Here is a 26529-nt window from a genome sequence, read left to right as displayed (position 1 = left end):
TAACGCTCACTTTAGTTCTATCTAATGTTGCACACAATTCAGAAGTAAACACACTCTGTCTTACTCGTTTCTTTGGTGTCACCTTCTGTAGAGTTGGTTGAAAGTTGTGGGTAAAAGTGTCATTAGAAATTGCATTTGAGTAGTCACCTTCGCTTTCATCAGAACAAATACTTGCATCCAAAGTCACCACTGTTTCCTTGCTTTGACGTTCTAGTTCTTTGTGTATCATTTTGTTAAATCTTTCCTGTCTCTCTCTCACGGCAAGTGTTTTATCCACACCACCCAATGTTCCTGGACGGCCAGGTTGTCGTTGCGCTATGAGAAAGTCTTTGTCTTCTTTATTCTTCATCACATCCAAAGCATTAGCAAAAGCGATATCAAACATTTTTCTAATTCACCCACAAACTGTTTTTCATTATTCACTTGTGTATTGGTTTTCCTACTGGCATTTTTCTTTAATTTGCACCACTTCTCAAATAACTGTTTAACTATGGTGACCGTGTGCTTCCTCGCACGAATTGGAATGCGTGCTCTTTCCCAAAATTCCTCAACTTTTTGCATTACACAGTGTGAACTTTCTCGTATAGTCTTTTTGAACGATAGGTGATGATGGAGAAACAATTTCAGGACCTGTTTATTGGAAGGGAGTTTGCTACCTAGTATCACATGGTCTGTGCTGCCCAGCAAGTAAATTTTACTATTATTCCTAGTCGAGTAGGAGGCTTTCTTTTTCTGTTCCATTTCTCACTCAAAATTAATGCACCGAGATCCTCTCAAACGTCTTACTGATTGATGGTACACCAAACACTACGATCTACTAGCGTATGAGATACAGTAAAGTAAGCCAAAGCTTCCTTAACCAAGTTTAAATTCCCAATTTGCACGTAAGTGACAATGGTAGTTTGGTTATTTAATAAGAGAAAGACCTTAAAATTGATCTTTAAATATAAATTGGAACAAAATCCTGCACACCTACTAACAGGACGTTAAACAGCAAGGCAATTCTGTGCACATTGCACAAGAAATTATTGTCAATGGTTCTTTTCTTTTGTTACAATAGTGCTGCTATTTGTTGGTCATCTCTTGAAGTATAGACGAAAAGCAATATTCTGTATACCTGATTTCAAAAGGCTTGAGCGACCAGTAAATATTTGAATATTAAAGAAATTTTTTATGTGTAACCTATTCTAACTAAAAAGAAAAGAAATAACGGGTGGCCCGCTATTTTTTCCAATTTTCGAAAATAAGGGACACCCTACTGCACAGGTATTGTAGGATTACATATGTAAAATTGCATCGCTCTACGATATATGGAAGTGGGTCAAGGTAAAATTTTCTCGTGCACATGTCGTTAGCCAGCAAATTGCAGGGAAATCATACATGTGCCAATTACTCAGAAACTATTGATTTACAACCCCCGGTTCATATAGGAGAAAACGTTCAAAAATACTTGTACAAATACCCTTACAAGGAATGGAACGAATTACCAGTCACCCTCTATATATATATAATTTAACGTGCACGAAAGTGAGCAGCTAAGTTCCGGCTGCAAAAATCAAACTAAACAGTCATGACTTTATAAGCGATTTGATAGATGTGTCACCTATTGTGGTTTTAGACACACATTTTTCTTGGCACATGCACAAGATTTAGCTCTCGAGCGTTATGGAAAATTAAACGCTTGTTCAAAATCATGTCCCACACGTGTTCCTTTCATTTCCATCTACTAATTTTAGCTCCAGCAATATCACACTTTTTTTTATCTGATAGCTTCTAACCTTATATTATTTTCTTGGAAGATTTATTTATATTCAAAGTCACTAGTGTATTTTGTTGCGTAATACTTAGCATATCAAAACAAAAGTACCTACAGTATTTTTTATTTCCAACTTTTTTCTTTTCGCTAACAATACTAAAGTTATTATAATAAACAGAAGAAATACTAATATTTAAAAAAAATGAGTGATGTGTAGCATGTTTGCTATTACTATTTTACAAATGTTAAGCACTACTGTTAACAAAAGAACGCATTACTTTCTTAGTGTCTTCATCAGTAAATGTTATTGACAACTGAAAATATTACCTCAAAGATTAATTTAAAAAAAATATATTGGAACGAAGTAAACGCTAGAAAGATGATTTCATACTATGGTGAGGTATCAACGAAGTTTAGGTAAATATATGTGAGAGCAGATTGAAGAAAGTTATTGCTAAGTCCAAAGCAAAGTGCGGAAGAAGAGTAATGCTATCATTTAATTTTCCTGCTACAAACATTACTCATACAGCTTGTTACGTGTTATGCATATAATTTTCTTAATCAACATATTACATTAACTTCCTCCATTCTGCATGGAGTAAGTAATCACTATATCCACATCCGGATAGCAAGGAACCCTCTACCCGTAGAAGTACGTTGAGTGTGTTTGGAAAATTCAAACAAGATTTACAAGACCGAAAATCATTATCAGATTCATGTTTTGTTTAACATATGCCATGTACTTGTCACACAGACATACACAGAGACACACACAAGTCTAGAAGACATAGTTGTATCAAGAAACGCAAACACAAAATGGCTACATTCAGCTACACGGAACCAAGCAGGCTAGAGCTATGTATGCTAAAGAGGGAAAAAAAAACTTCCGAATTCTTTGTCAAACTGTTTGCATTCCTATGCTAGATATAAATATACTCGTAAAGATTATTGATTTTTTTTTTTTTAGTTAGTAATGATGACAGGTTTGATAGTTAAGAACAACAACATCTTCTGTTATTTTCATTGCATATGCCTCTTATTCTTTATACCTTCACTGTTATTTTCTCAACATGATATGCTACTGTCATTTTCAAGTAAACTGTGTACTGTCTACTCAGCAATTAGTTTCGGCATTCTTTTGTAAACAAATGATACATTTAAATGTTTTATTTCAATTTCATTAATATTTTCTTGGATTGAACTTCTTGACATTCGAAGCAAGAAATTTGAAGAACGATTCTTGTAAGCTATGTTCGACGAAGTTAAAAGAGATTATGCTACATATGAATAGTAAAGTGTGCTATTTTGTTATTTTTAATATTCATGTATAATAAGAAGGTGGACATTATTTCTTCATTCCCTCTTTCAAGAGTACCTAAAAATCAATTAATTGGACTATAGTACAGGGCAATTTCTTTACGAATATAGGCAGGCACGGAATATGCGATATTTTCTTCTCTCACACCCGCCCCCAAACTAACAGTAAAATTTTAAGGTATATTATGATTAACACTTGACAATGCGACTTGTCTGTATTTTCCAATATTCCCAGTATGTTTCGACTCCAATGGTATTTTCGGTTAGAATTGGGCTCTATTACAATTTAGCATGGATATAAAATCACCTTTCCCAGTTTTATTTCAAGAAATAGGCACCAAGAAGCAAAGCATTTTAGATTTTAATCTTGGGCTATGGCTCAAGTGGCTTTTCCACTGGATCTGAATGTGATTATGAATTGCGAGGGCGACGAAAATATAATAATGCGGAAACATACTAGGTCTTTTCGTATGAACTAGAGCAAATAGGCGTCGTCTGGAATTGGTGCAAGTGAGATTACAGCGCGGGAAGTTTTTATGGAAGCAATATTTTCGAGGCAAATATGTAGGCAAATGAATTGCAAATATGGATTTTACATAAGACGAGGGTAATAAAGTATTTCTCTATTTTATCGTGCGTATAATCAAAGAATAATGTTCGTATTAGTGACGACAGATCTGCGTTGGTTTAAGTAAAAGAGACTTAAACCTTGAGGGTTTGAGAGTTGTGTGTATGGAGCGGGAGCAGCGAGTTAAATGTGAAATGGGTTTGAATGAACACATTCAATCTTAGAGTTACACTTTTAAGATTTTATCAGGGATGATGTTGGAAGAAAAAACAGGTTTGAGGAGGCATTATAAAAGATTAATTTAGTAAACTTATTGCAATTAGTATTATTTTTCTTAAAGTAGAATGGAAATCATTTAAAATATTTATCTCTAACCACTGATTAACAATGTTATTACATAAAATTATTTTTTACTAATTTTTACCTACAAGAATAACTTAACATAGTCGTAGCGCACTCAATCAATTACTTTATAACAAAAAAATATATAAAGGGTACAGTTACAGTCATAAACAGTGGCTTCTCGGATCATGAAGCTCAATTATTTCATTTAAATATTTCCATTGTACAAAACGCTAATCAAAGATACATTCGAAAGTCAAATCCACGTACACAAGGATCTTTAATGAAACAAATATCTCCCATTTCAATTTTGTACTAAATCATGAAACCTAGGAGGAAATATACACCAAAATATCGATAAACGAAGCTTGGAATATTTTCCATGACATATACACTTATTACTTCAATGAGGCATTTCCTAGAAAACTTCGCTCAATTCCAATAAAAAATAAAAATCTTGGATAACACCTGCGATTAAAGTTTATAGTAAAAAGTTAAGATCTTTAAAGTTAGCATATAAGAGAGGCGAGTTAACAAGTAACATGACAGAGCACTATAAAAGGTATAAAAACTTATAAAAATATCTTAAAATTGGCAAAAACACGATACTACTCAACACGCATTATTAAATCTGAAAATAAAACTACCACAGGAGTATATCTGGACATATGAAGTATAGTGAAAGATGAAACTAATACTAAAGAACGAGTAATTGAAGAAAAGATTGAAATCGAATTAACGGCAATCTTACTAGTGATCCATTTATTATTGCCAAACTTTTCAACAATCACTTTACGAATATTCAGAAAACTATGGGTCCAAATAGTCAGTCTCTTTCAGAGCAGTTATTGTTTTACCAAATAAATAACTGAATGTTTCTCCGCCCAGTGTCGGAATATGAAATTTTAACTATAACTAAACGATCTAAAAATAAATGGTCCAAGGGTCTAGATGAAATACCAATGTCCACAGTAAAAAGAAAGAGTATTCATTTAGCAAGACCATTACATTACTTAATAAATTTGTCTTTTCAACTCGGTGAATTTCCTGACAGATTAAAACATGCAAAAATTAACCTGTACCTAAGAAAGGCGTAAAAACAAATGCAGATAATTTTAGACCAATCTCAATACTTTCTCCTTTCTCAAAGATATTTGAATCTGGAATAGTTAACCAAATTGTTGCTTTTCTTTCCAAGCACATTATTGCTACGTCGCAGCATGTATTTCAAATGAACAAATCAACAATTACAGCAATATACAATTATATTGAACAGGTACGGGAAGCAATGGATAATGGAAGAAGTCTAGGTATTTTTCTAGATTTGTCAAAGGCTTTTGATTAAGTACCCCATATTATGCTAATTGAGAAAATAAAAGCCTATGGTTTACGCGGAGTAGTAAATGACTGGTTAAAATCCTATCTGGTAAACCGGATTCAATCGGTCGAAATAATATACACGGATAAAGAAACGTCATCCCATAGTCATTTCTTGTCACAATCCAACCCAGTTTTAGGCGGTGTTCCACAGGGGTCGGTTTTGGGACCTGTCTTTTTTCTGCTGTACATTAATTATCTTCCTAACTACATTCCCTCAGGGCAGTCAACCTTATATGCAGGTGATACAAGTATTCTCATTACAGATGAAAAATACGATACACCAACTGGAAATAAAAAATATAAATAATCAATTACACAAATGGTTTACTTTGTACGGTTTAAAAGTAAATACACAAAAATCGGTGGCCCTGATCTTTCACCATTTACGAAACAAACATACTCATGACATAAATGTATCAATCATGAATTCTGACTTAAAGTGTGTAACTTCAAAAAAATTCTTACGTCTTCGTATAAGTAACAACCTTACTTGGGATACTCACATAATGCCGTTAGCACAAAAATTTAATGTTTCCTATGCCTTGAAGGTTATTAAAAACATTTTGGATATAAATAGCTGTAGAAGCATTTATTTGAGTATTTTTCAATCTTTGTTAATGTACGGAATTATCTTCTGGGGAAATGATTTAAGAAGTAAATTAATCTTCCGTTTTCAAAAAAAAAAAAAAAAGTTGGAGTATTAGCGAATGCGAGAGTAAGCGAACAATGTGAAAATTTTTTTAAAAGACTACAAATATTACCATTGACATGTCTTTGTATATTAAAGTTATTAATTTTCACGCGCCAAAATTTTAATACATTCTTTACCAATAATGAAACTTTCACTGTCATAATATTAGATATAGGGAAAATCTCCACATTCAAAACCACCGTACAGCATTGTTTCAAACGGTCCCATATATTTAGGTGCAGGATTATATAATAAACTCCCCAAATATATTCGTAACATTGAATCAATTAATGTATTTAAGTCAATTACAAAGAAGTATCTATTGGACAATAGATTTCATTCAGTAGATGAATGCCTATCTGCTAAATGCAGTTTGCAGATTGTGTAGTGCAATTTTGTTTCCTATAATACCATAGCGTTATTGTCTTTTACTATGTAATATCCATTTCTTTGTATCCATTTATTGACGTGTCCGATTCATACGCTCATCTTCCTTCGAGCTTCATGTATGACTTATGGATGAAAATAGAATGAAATTAAATGAAATTATTTTTTTAGTTTACTAGGTATAATATTTTATAGTTAATCTTGTGCTTTAATAGAAAAACGTAAAACAGCGAATATATTGATTCAGCCTATCCTGAAGTCCCAAAACAAAACGCAACACTGATAATAAAGTCATTTAATACTTAAACCTAAAAATATTTAATTGGGCGTCCCCTTTACCACTGAAATATATGAGACACGAAACAGCTTAATCGTGGGATATAAAGTACATGAGTGCCTTCCTGGAATTTCGCCGGGTCTCCCATGGCGAAGACTTGTGCAATAACCGTATATCACGAGAAAGCTTAACAGTACGAGATGTCTAGGATACTAAAGAAAATAGAACTTCTGTCACTAGATTGACATTTAGTTTCAAAAGTACTTTTAGAATAAACCACCCCTACCTAATATATTTTAAACTTAACTGAGTAAGGATTTATTGTTTTATTTAACTTTACTTTCTGTCACTGGTCAATCATTGTAGTTGCAATATTATAACAGTTCAGCTAAAATCTGGTCATGTTAATGCAAAATAATTGGATGATCTATTTGACATCGAAAATGTAACATAGTACAGTATTTCAGAATTGTACCTCGCAATTTAGACCTCGTTATTAAAGGAACATGTTATAAATGCTTTGTAACGCGATAAAATACAATATGAATGGAAGTTATATAGCATCTGTCTGAAACTATAGGTTGGTGAAGGAATGCAAGCTATGAAACATACTTCATTTCATAGTAGGTTTGTAAATAGACTGCTGAAGTTTTAACTGCACGAAATAAATTACTACGTTCAATTTCTTCGAAGTAACCAAACTCAGGTTTTATTAATGTACAGGAGAAGAGCACAATCTTGAAGTTATCTGTGCTTCCAGTAAATTGAGAGTTATTACTTTACGTTCGTAGATTATAATTTAAGTGGGAGAATATTACAGACTGCCCAATGAGCCACTCAAAACTAAGTTTTATAATAATAATAATAAATAAATTCAAGTGTAATTAATGTCTTCGTATACCATAAATATCACAATAGATTAGGAAGATCTAAACTTTTACTTCTAGTTACATATTTGTTCATGTCATTGTCATTCGTTAAGAAGTTTAATTTTTAAAACTAGTTTAGAACATTTTGGTGAAATTGATGGAACAAATAATTGGAAAACGCACAAATCACCGACAGGATTTGGTTTACTTTTCTTGAGATCGGAACGATGGCACCTGCTCTGTGACTTACATACATTATTTTAGATTTCACTTACAGCTACGTGAATAAGTTTTGCTCATTGTCCCAGTCAGGGCCGAATTTAAGTCGATTTGACCGATTGCACGCCACTTTCCCCCGCACTGCAGCGAAATGTACTCCATACTTGTCAAGTACAGACAACAAACACATTGCACGGTGTCTGGGATTGTAAGTTCAACCTAAATTATTCTCAATCGGACCTCGCATCTTGAAGGCTGACCGTGGTTCGACTGAATTGAGCTTAGCCTTAGCCATATATATATTTACGTTCTACGTTAATCTGTAAGTTTGTCTTCTGTAGCTTAGCACGTAAAACATTTGTGACACTGAAATGAATCATTTTTCCATTCATTTCCTTTTCGTAATATGCTACTCACTACTCTTTGAGTTATCAGCCATAAACTTCAGTGAAAATTTTGCTTAGCATAAACAGAAAGTTAGGAATATCGAGCCCAGTTAAATTAGGCCCTATGGTAATGATTTCCCGAGAACAGTGTTGCTTACTTCTGTTAATAAAAGAAATCAAATAAGGACAATGGTACTCATTCGAATCGACCTAGAGAAGCAGGGAGGAAGTTATAGGTAACGGAAGCCCTCAATTGTCATACGTAACAAAACACGTCAATTATCACAGGTAACAGAAGTCACATTTCTCGTACGCCTGTTGATACAAATTTGATATTCGCTTTTGTCAAGATACTCGCTGTCACATGCACATTAACGTTATATTGTATTTATTATGTGCAGTTTACGGAAGGCATCTGTAGTTGTCACTTTGATTTACCTTATCTCAGGAAACTTCAACATTATTGGATATAATATGTGATGATTAATTCATTACATATATCATAGTAACATTTACTTTGATTATATTATGTAAAATAAGTAATAATTGGTATAAGTGTCTTAAACAAATAATTTGTGTTCTTCAGTAGTAGGCAAAAATAAATAAATAAATAAAATAATGAAATGTTTCCTAGTACTGGCTTCAGCACATTAACATCTTTGTTCAATTTAATTATTAGTGCTACGTCATTAAATCATTTAATGGAAATCAATGAAACAAATAAATACACATAATTTTTCCCACTTGTTCCTAGTTTACATCTACGAGTAAGTCAGTTTTCCTCGGCTTTTCTATTACGCTTACGTCTAGTTTAGTGTGTACGTTTTGTATACTTCTTGATTTTTTTACATACATTACAGAATATACGAAATGTGCAAATTAACATAAAACAAAAGTGATCAAAAAGTTAAAATATTTAATTAATATTCTGAAAAATGTTTTGAAATGAGTTCTTTCATTATTTCGAGTTACAGTACTGATAGTCTTTTGTAGCTTGAATACCTTCCCTGATCTCACAATACTATTCCAAAATGTAATACCACGCCTTAAATGAAATCCCATACCTACAAAATATCACTTTTCGCGTACTTTTTAGTTTTTCAATCAATACTTTTCAAAAAAAATTTTTTTGCAATATTTTTTTTTCTTTTCGTCAGGTTCTATCGCTAGACACTTTTGTGTCTTGGGTTATCCATATCTGCTTTCATTATTACGTAAAATTTTAATTTCAGAAGAATACGTTTATGGCAATATAAAACTAGCATTAATGAAAGTATTGCTTTTATCTTTAAATAAATCGTACTTTTACATTTTACTCAGATTTTCGTTTTGTAGTTTAGCTTCTAATATACATATGTTTCAAACACTATATATTTCAGAGAAGTCTTCATGTTGTGGCTTGCATTAAATGTTATGTTTTCCTTCGATACAAAGAGTATCATTTTCACTAGTAATGTAATGATTATCCACTTCCATTTAGACAACGGATTTTTAACAGTTGTGCATCATTATAATAAAAATTCAGTAATGATTCTTCTACAAGTTGTATTTATGTTTCTACTCTTGAGATTTATCATTATTTGAACAATATTGGAGTCGTAGTTGCCTGGTTCCTTTGGTAGAGAATTTCACAGTAATTACTATATCATATGGTCAAAAATAAAAAAAAAAAATTATCTTATGCTCTTGAATTTATTTTAGCTGTTTAAATTAAATGTCATTACATATGACAACCTGTACCATTGTGAGTTAACTTCTGTAAGAAAAAGTGTACTGTATTTGATGATCGTTTCACATTTCCAATTTTGGGTTCCGTGTACAGTCCTTAAAATTACAATTATACTCTCACGCTTTGCAACTGTGTGTGTGTCTATAACCTCTTTGACTTACACAGAAAGATATAAACCAAGCTCAAAAATACCACACAAATTCATAATTCTTGCACCCATAGTCTAAACTTTTTGACAAACAATTAACTTAGAAAGTAAGAAAAAAATAAAAAACTCCCTGAGATCCACAAAGGCAATATTGGTCAAATCCTCTAAGTCTGTATTCAATGAATAATTTTATGGAAAAGGTTTCTTTAGTTATTCCTAACGAAATATTTTCGCTGTACCTTGTGCGTTGCAGAAACTAAGATACTCATGATTTAGTTAGGTTTCAGATAAGAAACCGAAAGCAAGCAAAGCTGTATAGCAGTATAATAATTTTAAATGCTCCAAGATGCATGTTAATACCGAAAAGGCATTCTTGCATTCGGTGAATTTATATCTCTCTTAAAACTTAATCTTCAATATTTCTGCCTATGCTGCTGCCGTGATCGCGAACAGACTACCGCAGACTGGAAGAAATCACCGACATGTTACGAAGTTTTATATTCCTGTAGTAACGATACTCTCCAAACGTGCACAAAGCACCTAAAGCTCTTTAACACTAAACAGTTAAAACTGTTTCCTTTATTTTTAGGGTGTCTTCTTTTAATGTGGGCTACCTTTTATATAGTTCATGTCCAGGTGTTTGTTTTCAAAAGAATGGGACGACAATCTCGTGTATAGTTCAACAGGGTTGCATCTGTTGAACGATTGCCCGTGGATCGTTATATTAAATGCTTTTCTTGGAATTTTTCCTAATTCAACGTCGCGTTTGCAGTCTATCCGCAGGCACATTCCTTATTACAATGCTAGATTAGTCCATACTACACAGAGAGACAGGCTGCCGAAATATCAGCATATTATTTTAAGTGAAGTGGCAGTAAGTCTAGATTGATACTGCAGAAGACTGGGAAAAAACTGAAGCTTGTTTAATGTATACAAAATTATGCTTCTTAATTTACTGTTGATTTTTTTCCTAAATTGATGTTCCTGTAAGTTTTGAAATAAGTGTATTCGCCGTATATAGGTTCCTTCTTTTGTAGGGTAGAAGATCGCTCTATTGTGGAAACTCAACAAAGGACAAATCATTGTGTACAATCCGTAAATGAAATATTGAAATGCATATGAAATATATTCTTTATGGTTAAATTAAATCGCATAAAGAATTGCATAAATTTAGCGTTTATATGCAATTTCTGGACGCAATTAAAGACTGGAATTAGATACTTGAATACTCTGCATTACGAAATAGACTTCAATAATTTCTAATGGTCCATAACATACTGGCAATCAAACATGTATTATCTGTAAAATTCGTACTTGACAAAATTACAGTGGTAAAACTCACTACTTGGTCTGAAGTACAATACAAACTAAATAGAGTTATATAATAATCAAATAAGTGTACAATTTGTGCTAAAAATTGCTGTTTTCTAATTACTTTTAGTTTGTGGAAATCCGTGTGACTTCAGATCTAAGTACATGCGACTTATAAAACTGTCTGCGAAAAAAAATTCAACCGAATAGACGGTTTGCCATTAAATCATACAAAAATATATTCGAAATAAAATATAAAAAAAAGATACGTTAAAATGAATGTTGGTACTACAATCAGCAACTGCGTTTATGGATAAGGATGTTAAATTCCCTTTCAGAACGTTTAGTTTTCTGTGTTGATCAAACGTGATCATTTTTCTGAAATAGTACTAGTATCACTTTTTTCGTCCTTGAATATAAATAAATATTTCGTAACGCTTCTGAATGGTTTTTAACACGAGTAATGTAGCTGTAACAAGAAGTTGTAATCTATTTAACACGGTTTAGTTTTATGTCGGAAAGCAAACTCAACAGTACGAAGGAAGAAAATTCGCTTCTAGTGTTCATGTTGTGAGAGATGTAAATATTATGCATCTGTTCACGTACCTTTTGAGAAATTTAATAAAAACTAGCAGATATCATCAGGTATATGTGTATTTTGTCAGTTTATTAATGTAAATTTCAAGCTGTTTAAAGATTCAATAATACGATATGCGAATGTGTGAACATCTAAATAAGTTTCCATTGATTGCAGAAGTTTCTATTAATTGCAGACAAACTGTATTGCAGACACGTTCCAGGCAGTACAGAAACCATAATATCTTTAAGCGTTTACAACTCTAGAGTAAGGGATTCTACTACACGGCAGTTTCCTAGCACTTATCGATGTATTGCCAAATTTATTGAATTTTGTCTATATAGATCATAATAACTGATTGTGGTATCCAATCTCGCAGCTCATCGACGCTTCTTGGAAGAGGAAAAGCAAACAGTTTTTAGATGTAAAACCAGATAGAAAAATCACAGAACAAAAAAAAGGGGGGGACTGAGTTGGGTACCAAATCATTCTGTCGTGGATAATTCCTGTTGACAATTCCACATCCAAGGAAAAAAAATATGTAAATTTTGGTTACGCTTAAGACAAAACGAAAATTACGTTGACGTTTGAACATCAGTGTAGTTTGTACTCTCCCCGTATCCGAAGATTTTTGCCTACCTATCTTACCCATGGTGTGAAATATAAGCTCGTCTCCACACCATATTAGGGAAAATAAATATTAGATTCGTTCACTATTTCTTCACAAAATTTATCTCCTTTGTCGTTGACGCTTATAATTACGAGAAGTTGCAATTTCTGTTGTTTAATTTTCACCGCCTACGTAATAATTTCCATACCGTATGTTTAGAAAGTTTCATCTCTAATTCTATAATTTCTAGTATATATAATTTCCTCCACCTATAATTTCTCTGGACTACACAAGAATGTCTGCTCGTCTCGTTCGAACATCTGTCTAAAAACTTCAGGTTTTTCTTGACTCATCGCCATGTATGATCCAGGGCTAGTTCCAGTAAAGGTATTCTACCATGCAATAAGTGTCGGTTTTTCGGGTGACTCTATGATAAAATGTTATTATTTTTTTTCTTGATGGAAATTCATGAAAAACAAAACTAGGCATGCGATACCCCCTAAAATTCTATGGTAATTGTTGGAACTCTGACGCAGAAACCTAAATTTGCGAGTTATCTACTGACGGCTTCTAAAACGTACGAAATATGTGCGAGATAAAACTTTATAATATGCTTGTTTCAGTGTTGTATGTAATATATGCGTAATTAAATTTTTAACAATTAATTATTGATTCTTTACAAGCAATATATGTAGACTGGATTTATCTGAAGAATTTTAAATAAAACGAATAATTACCTCAATAATGAGCATTCCAAATAATTTTGAAATCATTAGTAATAAGTTGCTTTTCTTTACTTTTAATGAGAGTTTTAGATTGTACGTGATATTTTAACGTCTTGATTTTACAGAAAGTTTCCAATGACAAATATTGATGCAAGTGAACTATGTTAAAGCAAGAATCTAACTCACCAGGTCATAGTGAACGTCATATTACCAGTGATATAAAACCAGAATTGAAGAACAACGCAAGAGATCCTTTAGCTGTGGAAAATGAAGATATTTCCAATTCGTTTTCATTTGAATACATGCATCTTATTAAGAGAAATGTTTTGGAAGAAAAGCACCAAGCGACTCCTGGCGATGATAATCCTGGTCATAAACATATAGAAAGTAATTACCAATATTCTGAAGATGAGTACACATGTTACGTAAATCAATTAAACAATATACGCAGAGAAACTGATCACGAAAACATCAGTGTGTCCATTACAGAAGAGAATAGAGAACGTGATATGCCTGAACAGTGTGAAACAATCAATTCAAGGATCACTTTGAGGTAAGGTTTTATAATATCAATACAATTATATTTATCAAATCTTGCTGGTCTATAATGATCGTAGACCTGACGATACAGCAAATCGGGGATTGGTGTCACTTTAGTAAAATTATAGGAAATTACGGAACGGCAGTCACTAATTTTGATTCAGAACTGGCTTAGCAAAATGAGGTTTACCTCTCCCTTTACGAACATGATCATATTGAATTATTGGAGTAATATGTACTGAAATATACTCCTCATCTTGTTTCTATCCTAAAATTATCCGTCGAATTAGGTAACTTTGGAACAAATCATGTATTCAACGAAACATGAATTGGAAATTTAAAATTACAAAAGGCAAGGGTTTTAGAAGCACGTTCCTCTCCAATCATATTTTCAATATCCCTGTTTAGCATTTTTTTTAAAAAGAAACGCATTGTACCAAAAAATTGAAACTAAGAAAGTGCAATGAAATAAATCCAGAAAATGTCAAGATGAACGATGCAGCAACTGACACGAAATATCGAACTCAGTAGCAATAGAAAGGTATTTACCTTTTCAGAACTAATGACTAAGGGGCTAAGCCAGCAATTTAAACGTCCGTAGCTCGGCTCCTAATTAATCTAGGGAGATGATTTGGGTGCCTTTCTCTTCGTGAAGTGTCTCCCAACGGTGTGCATCATCCACATCGGGATCCGCAGTGGAAGGCTAGGGGAAATATTTGTATGTTTTTGGTTTCCCCTCCCCTTCAGCATTTGTGGGGGAAACTTGTGCCTAATTGTCAGAGAGATCTCGTTGAAAAACTTGTAGTATATAGATTCCAAAGCGGTAACTGTTCTACCCTCGTTCCCAACCCGTAAAAGAAGAAGAATGTTAAAAAGTCGGGAAAGTACATCTTTTCGAAGTTTGTAGGGCTATGGCAACATTGTTATTTGTCGTACGCAAGAGGCCACAAAAGTTACATTGTCCATTGAACTTTCCAACGAGGTATGACTCATATCTCTGTGATAATTAGGAGTGTTGCAAGGGCTTCCAACGTTAGAGTAGACGACAGTACATCGAAAAACATAGAGAATGGTTCACTTAAGTATGATGTTTCAAATTTTTTGCTCCGTTGTTATACGTCCTTAATTTTTTTCACAGTGATCACCAATGTTTGGCGTATGTGAGAACTTTCTTATTCTTGCAAACAACAAATAAGTGTTGCCACACTCCCACAAACTTTCAGGAAAAAGGTATTTTTTTTTAATTTTTTAATTTTCTTTACAGGTTGGGCAAGAGGCGCACAAAAGTTACCTCGTTGGATCTGTGTTCCATAAGATTTCGAACAAGATATGGCTTAGAACTCTGTAACAATTAGGGCCGTCACTAGAGCTCCCAACATCAGAACTGACCAAAATATATTTCCAAAAATATGTACAGTGTGATTCGTGTAGGAAACACGTTCGGAACTTGGTATTGAAAATTCGCCCTTCATTGTTTACATAGTCGCACGGAATGTGTTTGGCGCAAACTTAAAAATATTTTTTTCTGCGTACGTAACGACAAGTAACAATGTTGCCAGCCTCAAAAATTTCCCTAAACAAAAAAATCTCATTTCGTAAAGAACAACCCTTTTCTTCTACGGGTTTGGCACGAGGATTACAAGCAGAATCTGTGTTTCATATGCTTTACAATTAAGTATCGTTCTTGTCCCTGTGACAATTAGAAGGGATATTGTAACCGCCAACGTGAAGGTCTACGATTTTCTCCAAAATCCTCTCTGTCCTATGAAGGAGAAGTATTCGTCATACAAAGCAATTACTGACAGAAAATTCTTTGGAGGTCTTGCGTGGTGCATAAATAGGCGAATTCTGTATGCCATGTAGCTTAGGACGTCTCTTTGTTCGATTATTTTAATTTCCCATGATGCATACCAGAAAACCTTTATTAGCCTTTTGGGTAATTTGCAGGAAGCACAGCTCATCTTCATAGTTTACAAGCATGAACTGGACTCGCAGAAATTTTGCATTAGTCAGATGTCATGTCCCAAATTCCTATAAATAAAAAGTTTTGATTGGAATACTGCATGTTCTTGAGGGGTCCACCTCTGCGTAAAGAATTGCGGGGGATAACGATATTTTGCCGTCAGTTGTTTCTACCTTTTCTCCTCATTACTCTCACAAGAAGATCACCGTTCACCGGAAGTGGACCATACCAATATGCTTTCTGCACCCTAGGGCCTCGACCATTCGCTACTCAAATGTACTTATAGAATGGCACAGAGGTATGAGTGAAATAATTCATCCACCGCCAACTTTAATTCCTTTTCGAGTATTTCTTTGAAGTTGAGTAAATATTATTCTTTGCTGGAAGTTGTATTGAAAGAAAATTTCAGATACAAGAGAGAACTCATATGCATTTTCCATTACGGATCATTCTACTCTCTCTACTATGGAGACGCGTGCCTCAAACTAATACCACCCCTCTCCATTGTTTCAGTTTTAATATGGTTTGCCAGAAGAACATCATTTTCTGGTTCGTAATTCCTTATCCACACATATATGATTATCTAGGTACTAAATATTCACTTTTGGTATCATTTTCCGTTTCAGTGGCATCCCGGCGGGAGCTCATGTGGTTCGGATTCCACGTTAATCAGTAGGTCCACATCTCATATAGCCTCGCTACTGAACGGGACGTTAAACTCAAAATCAACTCAACTTCGTTTCGATGGCTTTAATATTTTCAAAGCAATGAAAGTTTCTCAATAGTATCTCCTTTCTTACATAGCCACGCACTCCAGATACTGGTTCATTCAACACAGCGCTTTTGTGTGATTTGGGGAGTAGCGATTAACAAACAGCAGATACATACGTCTATGATGACACCATAGAATCTCGCTAGCAACAATAACAGGCTACTACACAACATGATGAACATTCAAAATTGTGCATATCGCCAAGATTGCATTGCAGTCCAAAAATAACCCATTTTTCTGATCTGCTTTTTATACATTATTTGTAATATTTTACAAGTAATAGTAAATAAAGCAATCTGTTTTGAAATTCATTGTTACTTACAAAATAAAGTCCCTTTTTAGTGCCACAATTCGATGAATTTTGTAGACGAAAACAGGAGTGTTTCGCGTCACTATACAACTTTGTCATATAGTAATTAAAACAATTTATATTAGAGCAGTGTGTAATATAGTATTTCTACTAATATTTTTTAACGAGTTCCATATTATCTGTATCAAACATCCTCTAGTTTCAATTTTTCATTCTTCAAAAGGAAATTGCGTGGAAATAATGATTAAAAATTTGCACTAAACCGGGTGTTTTTTTTAATTGACTAAACCCAAAAACGTTTCAAAGATATAGGGCTTACTCTATTTTGTGTAAACAAGGAATCAGTCCAGTGAAAAAATGCTAATCTTCAGGCCCTTAATCAGTTCATTACTGACAAAATTGTCCGAAGAGGAAAATCTTCATTCCCTCGAAAAACAGCTACTAATGAAGTAACACCAGCAGCGCTAAAAGAGATATACCGATTCACGTATTACGCAAATTCTACAATGGGTCAATAGTTTAGCGTAGTACATTGTACTCTCAACTCAGTTATTCATAAGCGGCGCCGAAATAAGCCCGTCCTTAAGACCAGCGTACATCACCGACTCCTGCATCTTATTACCGAATGAAAAACATAATTGAGAAAGCTGTATGTAAAACACTTCACAGATTGCAACGTTCATATATTCATGCCCCTCCCGGTGGTTATATTCAGGAGCTAACGTACCGTGACAGTACGATGTCAAATGACTCTGCACGTTGGTTCGCCACTACCTTAAAATTTGTGCGTGTTGGTTTATTGTTAAACACAGCTTAGATATTCCAGAATTTTTCTGATATTCTAGATTGCTAGAAGTGCAAATATGAATGACAAATACTTCCATGGATTCCTAGAGATACCTATCGATATCAGTCTTGGGTATGAACACCAACCAGGTGACAATCCAGTTGAACAAAGCTTATGTTATGTCACTAGAACATTTTTCTCCTAGAAAATGCAATTGTAATTAACAATTCGTATCATTCCGTTTTTTTATACGTTTCTTTGAAAAACCCTTGCGCAGTTCAATGGCCTGTTGAAAATCCACCTCCAACATCAGTGTCCACGTACTCTTCCTGGTGTTTGGACTATTTAGGACGGGTAGTAAGACCAATCTCCCTTGCCCATGCTTTGCTTGAGTTTGTTCTAAAAGAAATTTCTGCTGTGATAGATTGTTCTTGTGGTGAGAGGTCCAATGGAACTTCATCGCAAAGTTTCTTGTAAAATGAATACCTTTCAAAGCTAATGCGTGACAAACAAACCAACCTTTCATAGGTTTGGGAATGTAGTGTTCTTTGTCAGGTATAAATATAAGTGATTGACGGATTCCTTTGTGTTTAATTTTAAAGTGATGGTAAGGATTAGTAATGCAATTTGCCTTCGTGTAACTTTTGGGTATTTGAGTGCCCTGATGTAATGTTTCTGGTTTAAAAGCTACAAGATAGTAGTAAACATTATTTAGATGCCTAGATTGTTTACATTAAGTTCAACTTAAAGAACACCCTATTCTATGCTAGTGCTCATTCCAAGCCATGTTTCAGACACATATTGTACCTAGTTAAGCCACTAAGTTTGAAGAAGCTAATTATTTTGCCTGTTCATATATTTTCTTTTCCATATACCTCTCCAGATTATATAAGACTAGGAATTAAATCGAAAGTCTGTAGAATTGAATTGAAAATTAGAACTAAGCATACCTTATACAAATGACAATGGGATAAAGATTTATACTAATATATTTGTTTCTTATCAGAGTAAGTCTGATTTCTCATAGAACCAAAATCATAATTTACGATAATTTTCTTTATATTAAAGAGATTGATCAATTTCCTTATTTACAAACACCAAGCCTATGGAATACTTCATCCCACATATTAATAGTCGCCCCTAAAGGATTTCCAAAAAGTATATAGCGATAGAGTGCCGAAATAATGGAGCTCATTTACTTGTTTCCAGAAGTGATATATAATATAATCTTAGTTCACTTCAATGTACCTTTTGCAGTCGACGTACATGTAGTGATCGAGGATTTAATTTCGCTTGTAACAACGTACGTATCATTATGCAAATCGAAAGTAATACACTTAGTTTCATACTACAACTTTCTTTTTAATATACGAGGGAGGATCAAATGAAAGCGGTAAAAATGCAATCAAATACCGCAGCGTTTGGCGATCCGGTTTTTGAGCAGTGTAGATAGGATAGGAAAACAATTGAAATTCATCGCAGGATGACAGCAAAGTATGGTGTTTCATTTTGTCCCTGCAGCAAGTAGGTACCCCTCGACCAGGACAAGCTCATCGCGTAGTAATTGACAAAAACATTGTGATAGCGGAACAGCTAGTAAAGGAAAATAGTCATATTTCGCTAAAAGAAATCGCCATAATTATGACTATTAGCTTTAGTTTTTCTCAACATTATTGTGCTTGATGTTCTGCACTTCAATAAGGTGTCGGCAAGATGGCCGCTACGTCAGTTGACTGCTGAATTGAAACATCGTTGTGTCGACGCCTGTAAAGATTGTTTACGTTATTTCAACGCCCAGAGTAACGTATTTTTGGACAGGATTATTACAGGTGTTTACTTGGGTTCACTATCGGAAATAAGAAGCCAAAAAGCGAGCAAGGAATGCCAGCATATCTCTTCGCCGAAACCAAAAAAAAAAAAAAAAAAAAAACTCCGCGCTCAACCATCAGCACGACAGGTCATTTTTACTCTCTCCTTGCAAGCAAAGAGATAAATTTCGAACAGTACATGGAAAAAGGAGTGACAGTAATCAATGTCTCGTATTTAAACCTGCAAAAAATTATCTTCGCCTTGGAATCAGGTAAACGATCAGGACTTCTATCGTCAGATGTGCTCCAACTGCATGAAAATGCTCGATCGCATCCTGCCTGTTTCACCGTTGAGATTATCAACATCAAATTTAAGTGTCTCATTCAGCCGCTTTATTCATCAGGCTTTGCTCCAGTGACTATCATGTGTTTTGAACACTGAAAGAAGCGGCGAGAGCCAAGCATTTCCCCAATAATAAAGAATAGGTGAAAATTGCTGTGCACATGTGGCTACAATCTCGACTAAAAGAGTTTTTCCAATGTGGTATCTATGTACTTCTAAAGCCGTGGAATACTTACATTCAACGTCAAGGGGACTACGTTGAAAAATAAGAGGTTAGATTGGCTTTTCGTTGTTACTTTCTAAAATGTTTTGACCTTCAAGGTTTTCATTTTGATTCTATCTCGTATCTGAAAAAACAGTCATTTTAGTAATACAGACGCTTTGTGTTTGTTTATGGTATTATATTTCTGTTTTCCAATAATGAATTAATGTGTTAATTACATTTTATTCATGTTCTATAAAATCGGTATAACTTTCTTAAGGTTCCAGTATTTTATACTGATGATTTTTTCTTTTGTTACACATTTATTTTAATTTAATTTGCAGGCAGTCGACAAGAACTTCACTTTTTTCTGCTAGTGAATCACGAAATCGTGGAAAGAAAAAGACAATACCCACTAAGGTTTCATCAACATCTGATTACGAATATTCTGCAGCTGAAGGAAAAACCAAGGTTAGTAGCAAAAAGAAATTTAATATTGATAGTAACAAAATGCGCAGAAAGGAATGCCTAGAGTGTGGCAAAATTTTTAGAAGTATTCGAAATCTACAAAAACATAAAAACATTCATAACATGAGTACAGCTTATACTTGTACACATTGTGGTAAAGTGTTTTCTTGCAAGGAGTATCTTACGGCGCACATCAATAGACTTCAAGATGTGGAAGAAGAATTTGAATGTAATTACTGTAATAAAATATTCAATCGAAAAGCTAATTTAATTGCACATTTCGCAAAACATGATTCATCGCTACTGTTGCACTGCGATGTCTGCGACAAATATTTTTCAAACAATATGAAATTACGTATTCACCTTAGATCACATACTCAAACTAAGAAGCTGAAGTGTGAACAATGTGGAAGTAGGTTTACTGCAAGAAATTCTCTCAAAACTCACATGATGCTTCACAGCGGTGAAGTTCCACTAAGTTGCCGTTACTGTGACAAAAAATTTTCAAATGCCGGGAATCTGTTTACTCACGAACAGACACATCGTGACACGAAGAATTACAATTGTAGTTACTGTTCTAAAGGTTTCAATTCGAAACAAGCATTAAATGTTCATATTTCATCGCATACATATAATAAACCATACAATTGTGATAAATGTGCAAAAAAATTCTCAAACAAAAATGCTCTTCAAAGACATTTACAGATTCATGAAGATATTAAAGCATATCAGTGTGAAAAGTGTAATAAATGTTTTGCGAAGAAAAGTTATCTTACATTGCATATGCAGCTGCACAATGAATCAAAAGCATTCAGTTGTAGCACATGTGGTAAATTATTTAATTTTAGAGCTACTTTGATGTCTCATAAAAAAATACACACAGGCCTCAAGCCATACGAATGCTGTTACTGCGACAAAAAGTTTGCTCACAGAACGGCTCTAGTTATACATGTGAAAACCCACACCGGGGAAAGGGAATTTAAATGTGCCGAATGTGGACAGTGCTTTTCTCGTCGTGATTATTTAATTCGACACACTAGAAAACATACTGGAGAACGACCATTTGAGTGCAAAGTATGTGAGAAAAGGTTTGCACAAAAAGGACATCTTTTGGTTCATGAGAAAACACATAGTGACCAGAAAGATTTCCGTTGCGAGCGATGTGATAAATGCTTTCGAACAAGTCGTAGCTTAAAATATCACCAGTTGGTGCATGACAACTATTCTCCATTTTCCTGTCAGGAATGTGGTAATAAATTTAGAAATAAAGCGTATTTAACAATTCATATGAGATGTCATACAGGTGAAAGGCCATTTGTGTGTAACAAATGTGGTAAAACTTTCTCTCAACGTTCAAACATGAAAAGTCATATGAAAGTGCATTTAGGTGAAGATGAATGGAAATGTTCGAGATGTGGAATAACTTTTACTAAGCAACGTAATCTTCTGTTACACGAAAGTGAGCACGATGGAAATAAAGTATATAGTTGTCATTTATGTGAGGCAATATATCCTAATAACTATCATTTAAATCGCCATCTTAAAAGTCATACATCTACAGGTAATCTCTAGATTAACTCTTAGAATACCTTGAAGAGTTAAGAAAAGAAAAAATAATGACAAACATTTTAGTTCTTGTTCTGGGGCTATATTGTCTGTTGAAATTGACTAAAATTGTTAGAAGAGATTTCTGTTCAAAAACTGTATGAAGAAAATACTCCGAAAATATGTTTGTGTATTATTATTTTTCTCACTTAAAGAGACAAATAGAAATGCAATAAGAAAATTGGGATGTATTTTTTTTTTTTTTTTGTTTTTTTGTTTTAAATACGTCGCTTATGCATTGTACGTTAAAGAGATAAACGTTTACGATTACGAAAATTTAATGATTATGAAAATATGATTTGTTAATATTTAGGGATGGTACAGAATAAAATCGAAAAACAAACAAACGCAAAGCACAATGATATCCAACAAAATCTTACAATAACTGAAATCTCACACTAGAAGTAACCTCTAATCTAGTCCTTATCAGTGTTATAAAAAGCAGTTCACTTTTTTCCTTACATTTATATATCTAACTTGGTAATGACACAAACATGAAATCATCGAGAACACTTTTAAGTACATTGAACTTGAGTAAGCTAGCGTGGTTTGTGATTGTTACGTATAACCTATTGATAATTCTAGTCTTTATTTTATTTTATTTTATTTTTTAAAGACCGTGACCAATAATAACTCTCTCTAATGTTTCTGTGTTCACATCTCTCTCAAGTCAAGTTGTCATAAAGAGTATATGCAAACAAAAGTAAGAGTTGGATAAAGAGTTTGTTCGGAAGCAAAGTTAGAGCATGATCTCTGCATCTATGGAAGACCATATGAATCTGTGATGGACAACAAAGTATTTGTGTATTTTGCCGAGGTTCTTCCGTTATTCTCCACATTATCGATCGATCAATTCTTACTTAATCACAGCCTTTCATTAACCATCCGTCTCCGTTAAAGGGCACAATTGTGATACGAAAAACTAGAAATTATTGTTTTAATTTCAGTTATTACCTTCTTGTTTCTAGTGGAAAAAACTATGCACAAACATACTGTAAAACATCTAATTAGATACAAATACACTTCAATAACTGTTAAAATTAGTTCGTAATATGAGATGAATTACGTCAATTATCTCTAGGGATAAAGTTGCTGGTAAGCGATTAATATTATACTTTAAAAAAATATAAACAGAAATTATGCTTCATCCTCCCAATGACATTTTAATTTTCCATTTTACGTTGACAGTTTTATTAACCAGATTTCTTTATTAGCTTTGAAACTGGTCAGATTACTTGTTTGATTTGGAAACTAACATTACTTTCAGCATCCAGAATACTCCTATGCGAGACCTTAGAATCAGAACTAGATAAACTCTTATCGTTAAACAAACTCGAATCTCGAGTACGGTAGGCGTATAAGTCTATCATATATCCACAAGAGGGTTTCAAAACACGTTAGGTATTACATATATATCCATTAGTTTGATGATATCGAATAATTAAGAATATGTTTGTGTTTTTTCTATTTCAATATACGCACCGAAAAAGAAATTAATAATTTACTATCCTTTATCTATCAGGATAACCTTCAGATGATTATTTTAACCAAAGGGTCTATCCGGTTGCAATGATGCGAACAGACTTTGAAGGAGATGGCTCAAATTCAGCTGAAATGTAGAAGAGATGGTGTAGATTCTTTATTCCAAAAACATATTGTCCTAAAATGTATAAAACAGTCAAAAAGCACGAAACATTAACATTAATGTCAATGGAAAATCAATAAGAAACAAATAATTCCCCGTTATTTGAAAAGCGAAACACAGCCATGGTTGAAATTCAGTTTAAATATAGACTAGAGTACGCAAATTCCAAATTCCAGAGGAAAATTGCCCTGATGGCAAAAAGTATGAAACATTAACTTCAATGTCAATGTAAAAATCAACGAAAAATAAATAATTCCTCCACTTGTCTCAAAAACCAAAAGAGGGAGATGGCTGAAATACAACGAAAAATAAATAATTCCTCCATTTGTCTCAAAAACCAAAAGAGGGAGATGGCTGAAATACAGATCAAATATAGAAGAGACTATGTAAATTCTACAAGCAAGAAAGTTGTCCTGAAGTGGATGTAACATAGCAAAACATCACGAAATAGCTTTAAAGTCAATGGAATATCAATGAAAAAATCGTTCACATGTATCAAAAACTATAAAAATAAGGTGATCGCTAATTGAAAGCTTATTGCAAAGTTATAAGGAACTTAAAAACGATGTTTAGGAGGTAAGGTAAATGTAGATAGTACATTGTTGAAAGTCAAGTTGTGAGAGTAAAATAAATGGTGAAGTATAAGAATCTTCTGCGAATTACCCAGGGCGTCCAACGCGAAGGTCATGCTTGTAACATCTCACATCTGGAGTTGAAATCTCAAGACTCGATTTTGCACGTAACGTGACTTTTGACGTGATCACATGACAGTCTGATGACACATTACACGGCTAACCGGATAGGCACTTTCATTCTTAAACTAATCAATCCTGCTAGCTGTCTTAATTTAAAGAAATGTTTGCATTCTGCAGATTTTATCAGCGTACTTACGGTTTTGCAGCACGTTCTCTGTTGTTTGCTGGAATAGAAACACAGAAAATTGTGTCACGATCACAAGGTGATAAGGCCCTTTGATGGATCGTAACCAGAATTGAAATGCTGCAAAAGAGATCATATATAGTGGGGCTGATTTTTTTCTTACACTCAACTATGCATTTCAAATAAGAAGTAAATGTTTTAGGAGGGTGACGTCATGTATCTACGCCAATTACAGCCGAAGGTATGAATATTAGAAAGGAACTTTATGAAATGTGATTTCATTATCGGATTTGGATTTGAGTTTAGGGTTCCCTTTAGCTCTTATGCGTAGACGTAGACCTAAAGTATGGCGTGCGATCCTAGAAACTTGGACTCCTGCTGGATATCGAACATGTGTATCCCGAGTCATACACACATATAGTATCTACATTGCCGGGGAAAATCCCATTGCAAACTGTGTTTCATCATAAAAAGTTACAATAATATTTTCAGTTATAAACCTCTGTCTCATTTAAGCAAGTTCATCAGTTATTTGCAAGCCAGGTATATTCTTTCTGTTACTTCTGCAGTTAAATAAAAAACAAATTTTGATTATTTTATTTGCGGGCCCGATCCGACTTGCATAAATGGGTTTCATCCTATCTCTGTCTAAATGCAATCCAATCTCACGCGAAACAATAATTGACTGAGTTTAACCCTTTTGGGATCTTGTGTTTTTGGGCTATTTTTTTAGACTTTCACTCAAGCAGCTACTGCATCGTCACTATTTATGCTAAGATCATGGTTCATACCTCATTCTCTTCAGAATAGAGCTGGCTTTCAAATGGTACCACTTGCATGCTCATACCATATACCAGAAGCGGGGAAAAATGTCAAAGTGAAAATTTCGGAGGGAAAATTTTTTTCTCGAACTTTGGCCAACCCTGGACCCCCCCGTGTGAACGTAGCCATTTTAAAAAAATCTGAGAAATAGTACTTGGTATACTGAATGTGTGTGTCAAATTTCAAGTTTCCATCTTGAATAGTAAGGGCGTGAGAAATTTTATCAAAAATTCCCACAATGCCCCAAATTACCACAAAATACTATGATCTCAGGGAAAAAAATCCTGAGACATCCCTAATTACCCTAGGGTCTGTGTCACCGATATTCTCTTCTGAATAGAACTGCCTTTCAGGCGGTACCATTCACATGTCTCCATCATGTATCTAAGGCGGGAAATTCCAGAAAAAGGGATTTTTGGGTCTAAATTTCCCTTTTTTCAACTTTTAGCCCCTCTGGACTCCCCCTGTTTTAACGCAGAAATCTGAAAAAAATCTGCTGAATACTACTCGGTGGACTGAATGTTTGTGCACAATTTCAATCTTCTAGGTTCAAAAATAAGCCCGCCAGAAAAAAATCAGAAATTACCCCATGTTACCCTATACAGAAGTATATTTTGAAAAAAAATCACTGAGACGTCCCTAATTACCCTAGAAAAATAATTCGACCGTCATTCTCTTCAGAATGGAACTGCCTTTCAGACGGTATGATTCACGTGTCTTCATCATGTATGTGAGGCGGGAAAATCGTAAAAAACGGGATTTTTTGGTCTAAAAATCCCTTTTTCCAATTTTTTCCACCTCTGGACCCCCCTGTTTTAATGCAGAGATCTGAAAAAAATCTGATAAATACTACTAGGTAAGTTGAATGTTTGTGCACAATTTCAATCTTCTAGGTGCAAAAGTAAGCCCGCCAAAAAAAAAAAAAAAAATATACCGACCATGGCCCATTTTTCCCTATATAGAAGTATATTTTTCAAAAAATCCCTGAGACGTTCCTAATTACCCTAGGATAATGATTCTACCGTCATTCTCTTCAGAATGCAACTGCCTTTCAGACGGTATGACTCACGTGTCCCCATCATGTATGTGAGGG

The 26529-nt window shown here is 34.0% G+C and overlaps 1 protein-coding gene across 6 annotated transcripts in view; it reads left to right on the top strand.

Moving 5' to 3' along the window:
• The window catches only part of LOC145689962 (uncharacterized), a 58256-nt gene that overhangs the window by 9242 nt on the left and 22485 nt on the right, over positions 1-26529 (top strand). For 2 of the 6 annotated variants that reach the window (XM_081764348.1, XM_081764349.1), the window contains exon 2: positions 20362-23758. In XM_081764348.1, coding sequence (XP_081620474.1) covers positions 20528-22057 — 1530 coding nt within the window. In that variant the 5' untranslated portion in view covers positions 20362-20527 and the 3' untranslated portion in view covers positions 22058-23758. Of the gene's footprint in view, positions 1-13417; positions 13846-20361; positions 23759-26529 lie in introns of those variants that run through there. The other 4 variants (XM_081764350.1, XM_081764347.1, XM_081764346.1 and 1 more) reach the window with 4 other exon arrangements.

This window comes from Thermobia domestica, chromosome 7 (assembly GCF_964235325.1).
Source record: "Thermobia domestica chromosome 7, izTheDome1.hap1.1, whole genome shotgun sequence".
NCBI lineage: Eukaryota > Metazoa > Arthropoda > Insecta > Zygentoma > Lepismatidae > Thermobia > Thermobia domestica.
The sequence above is the reverse complement of the archived record's forward strand: the minus strand, read 5'-3'. Positions and strand labels throughout refer to the sequence as shown.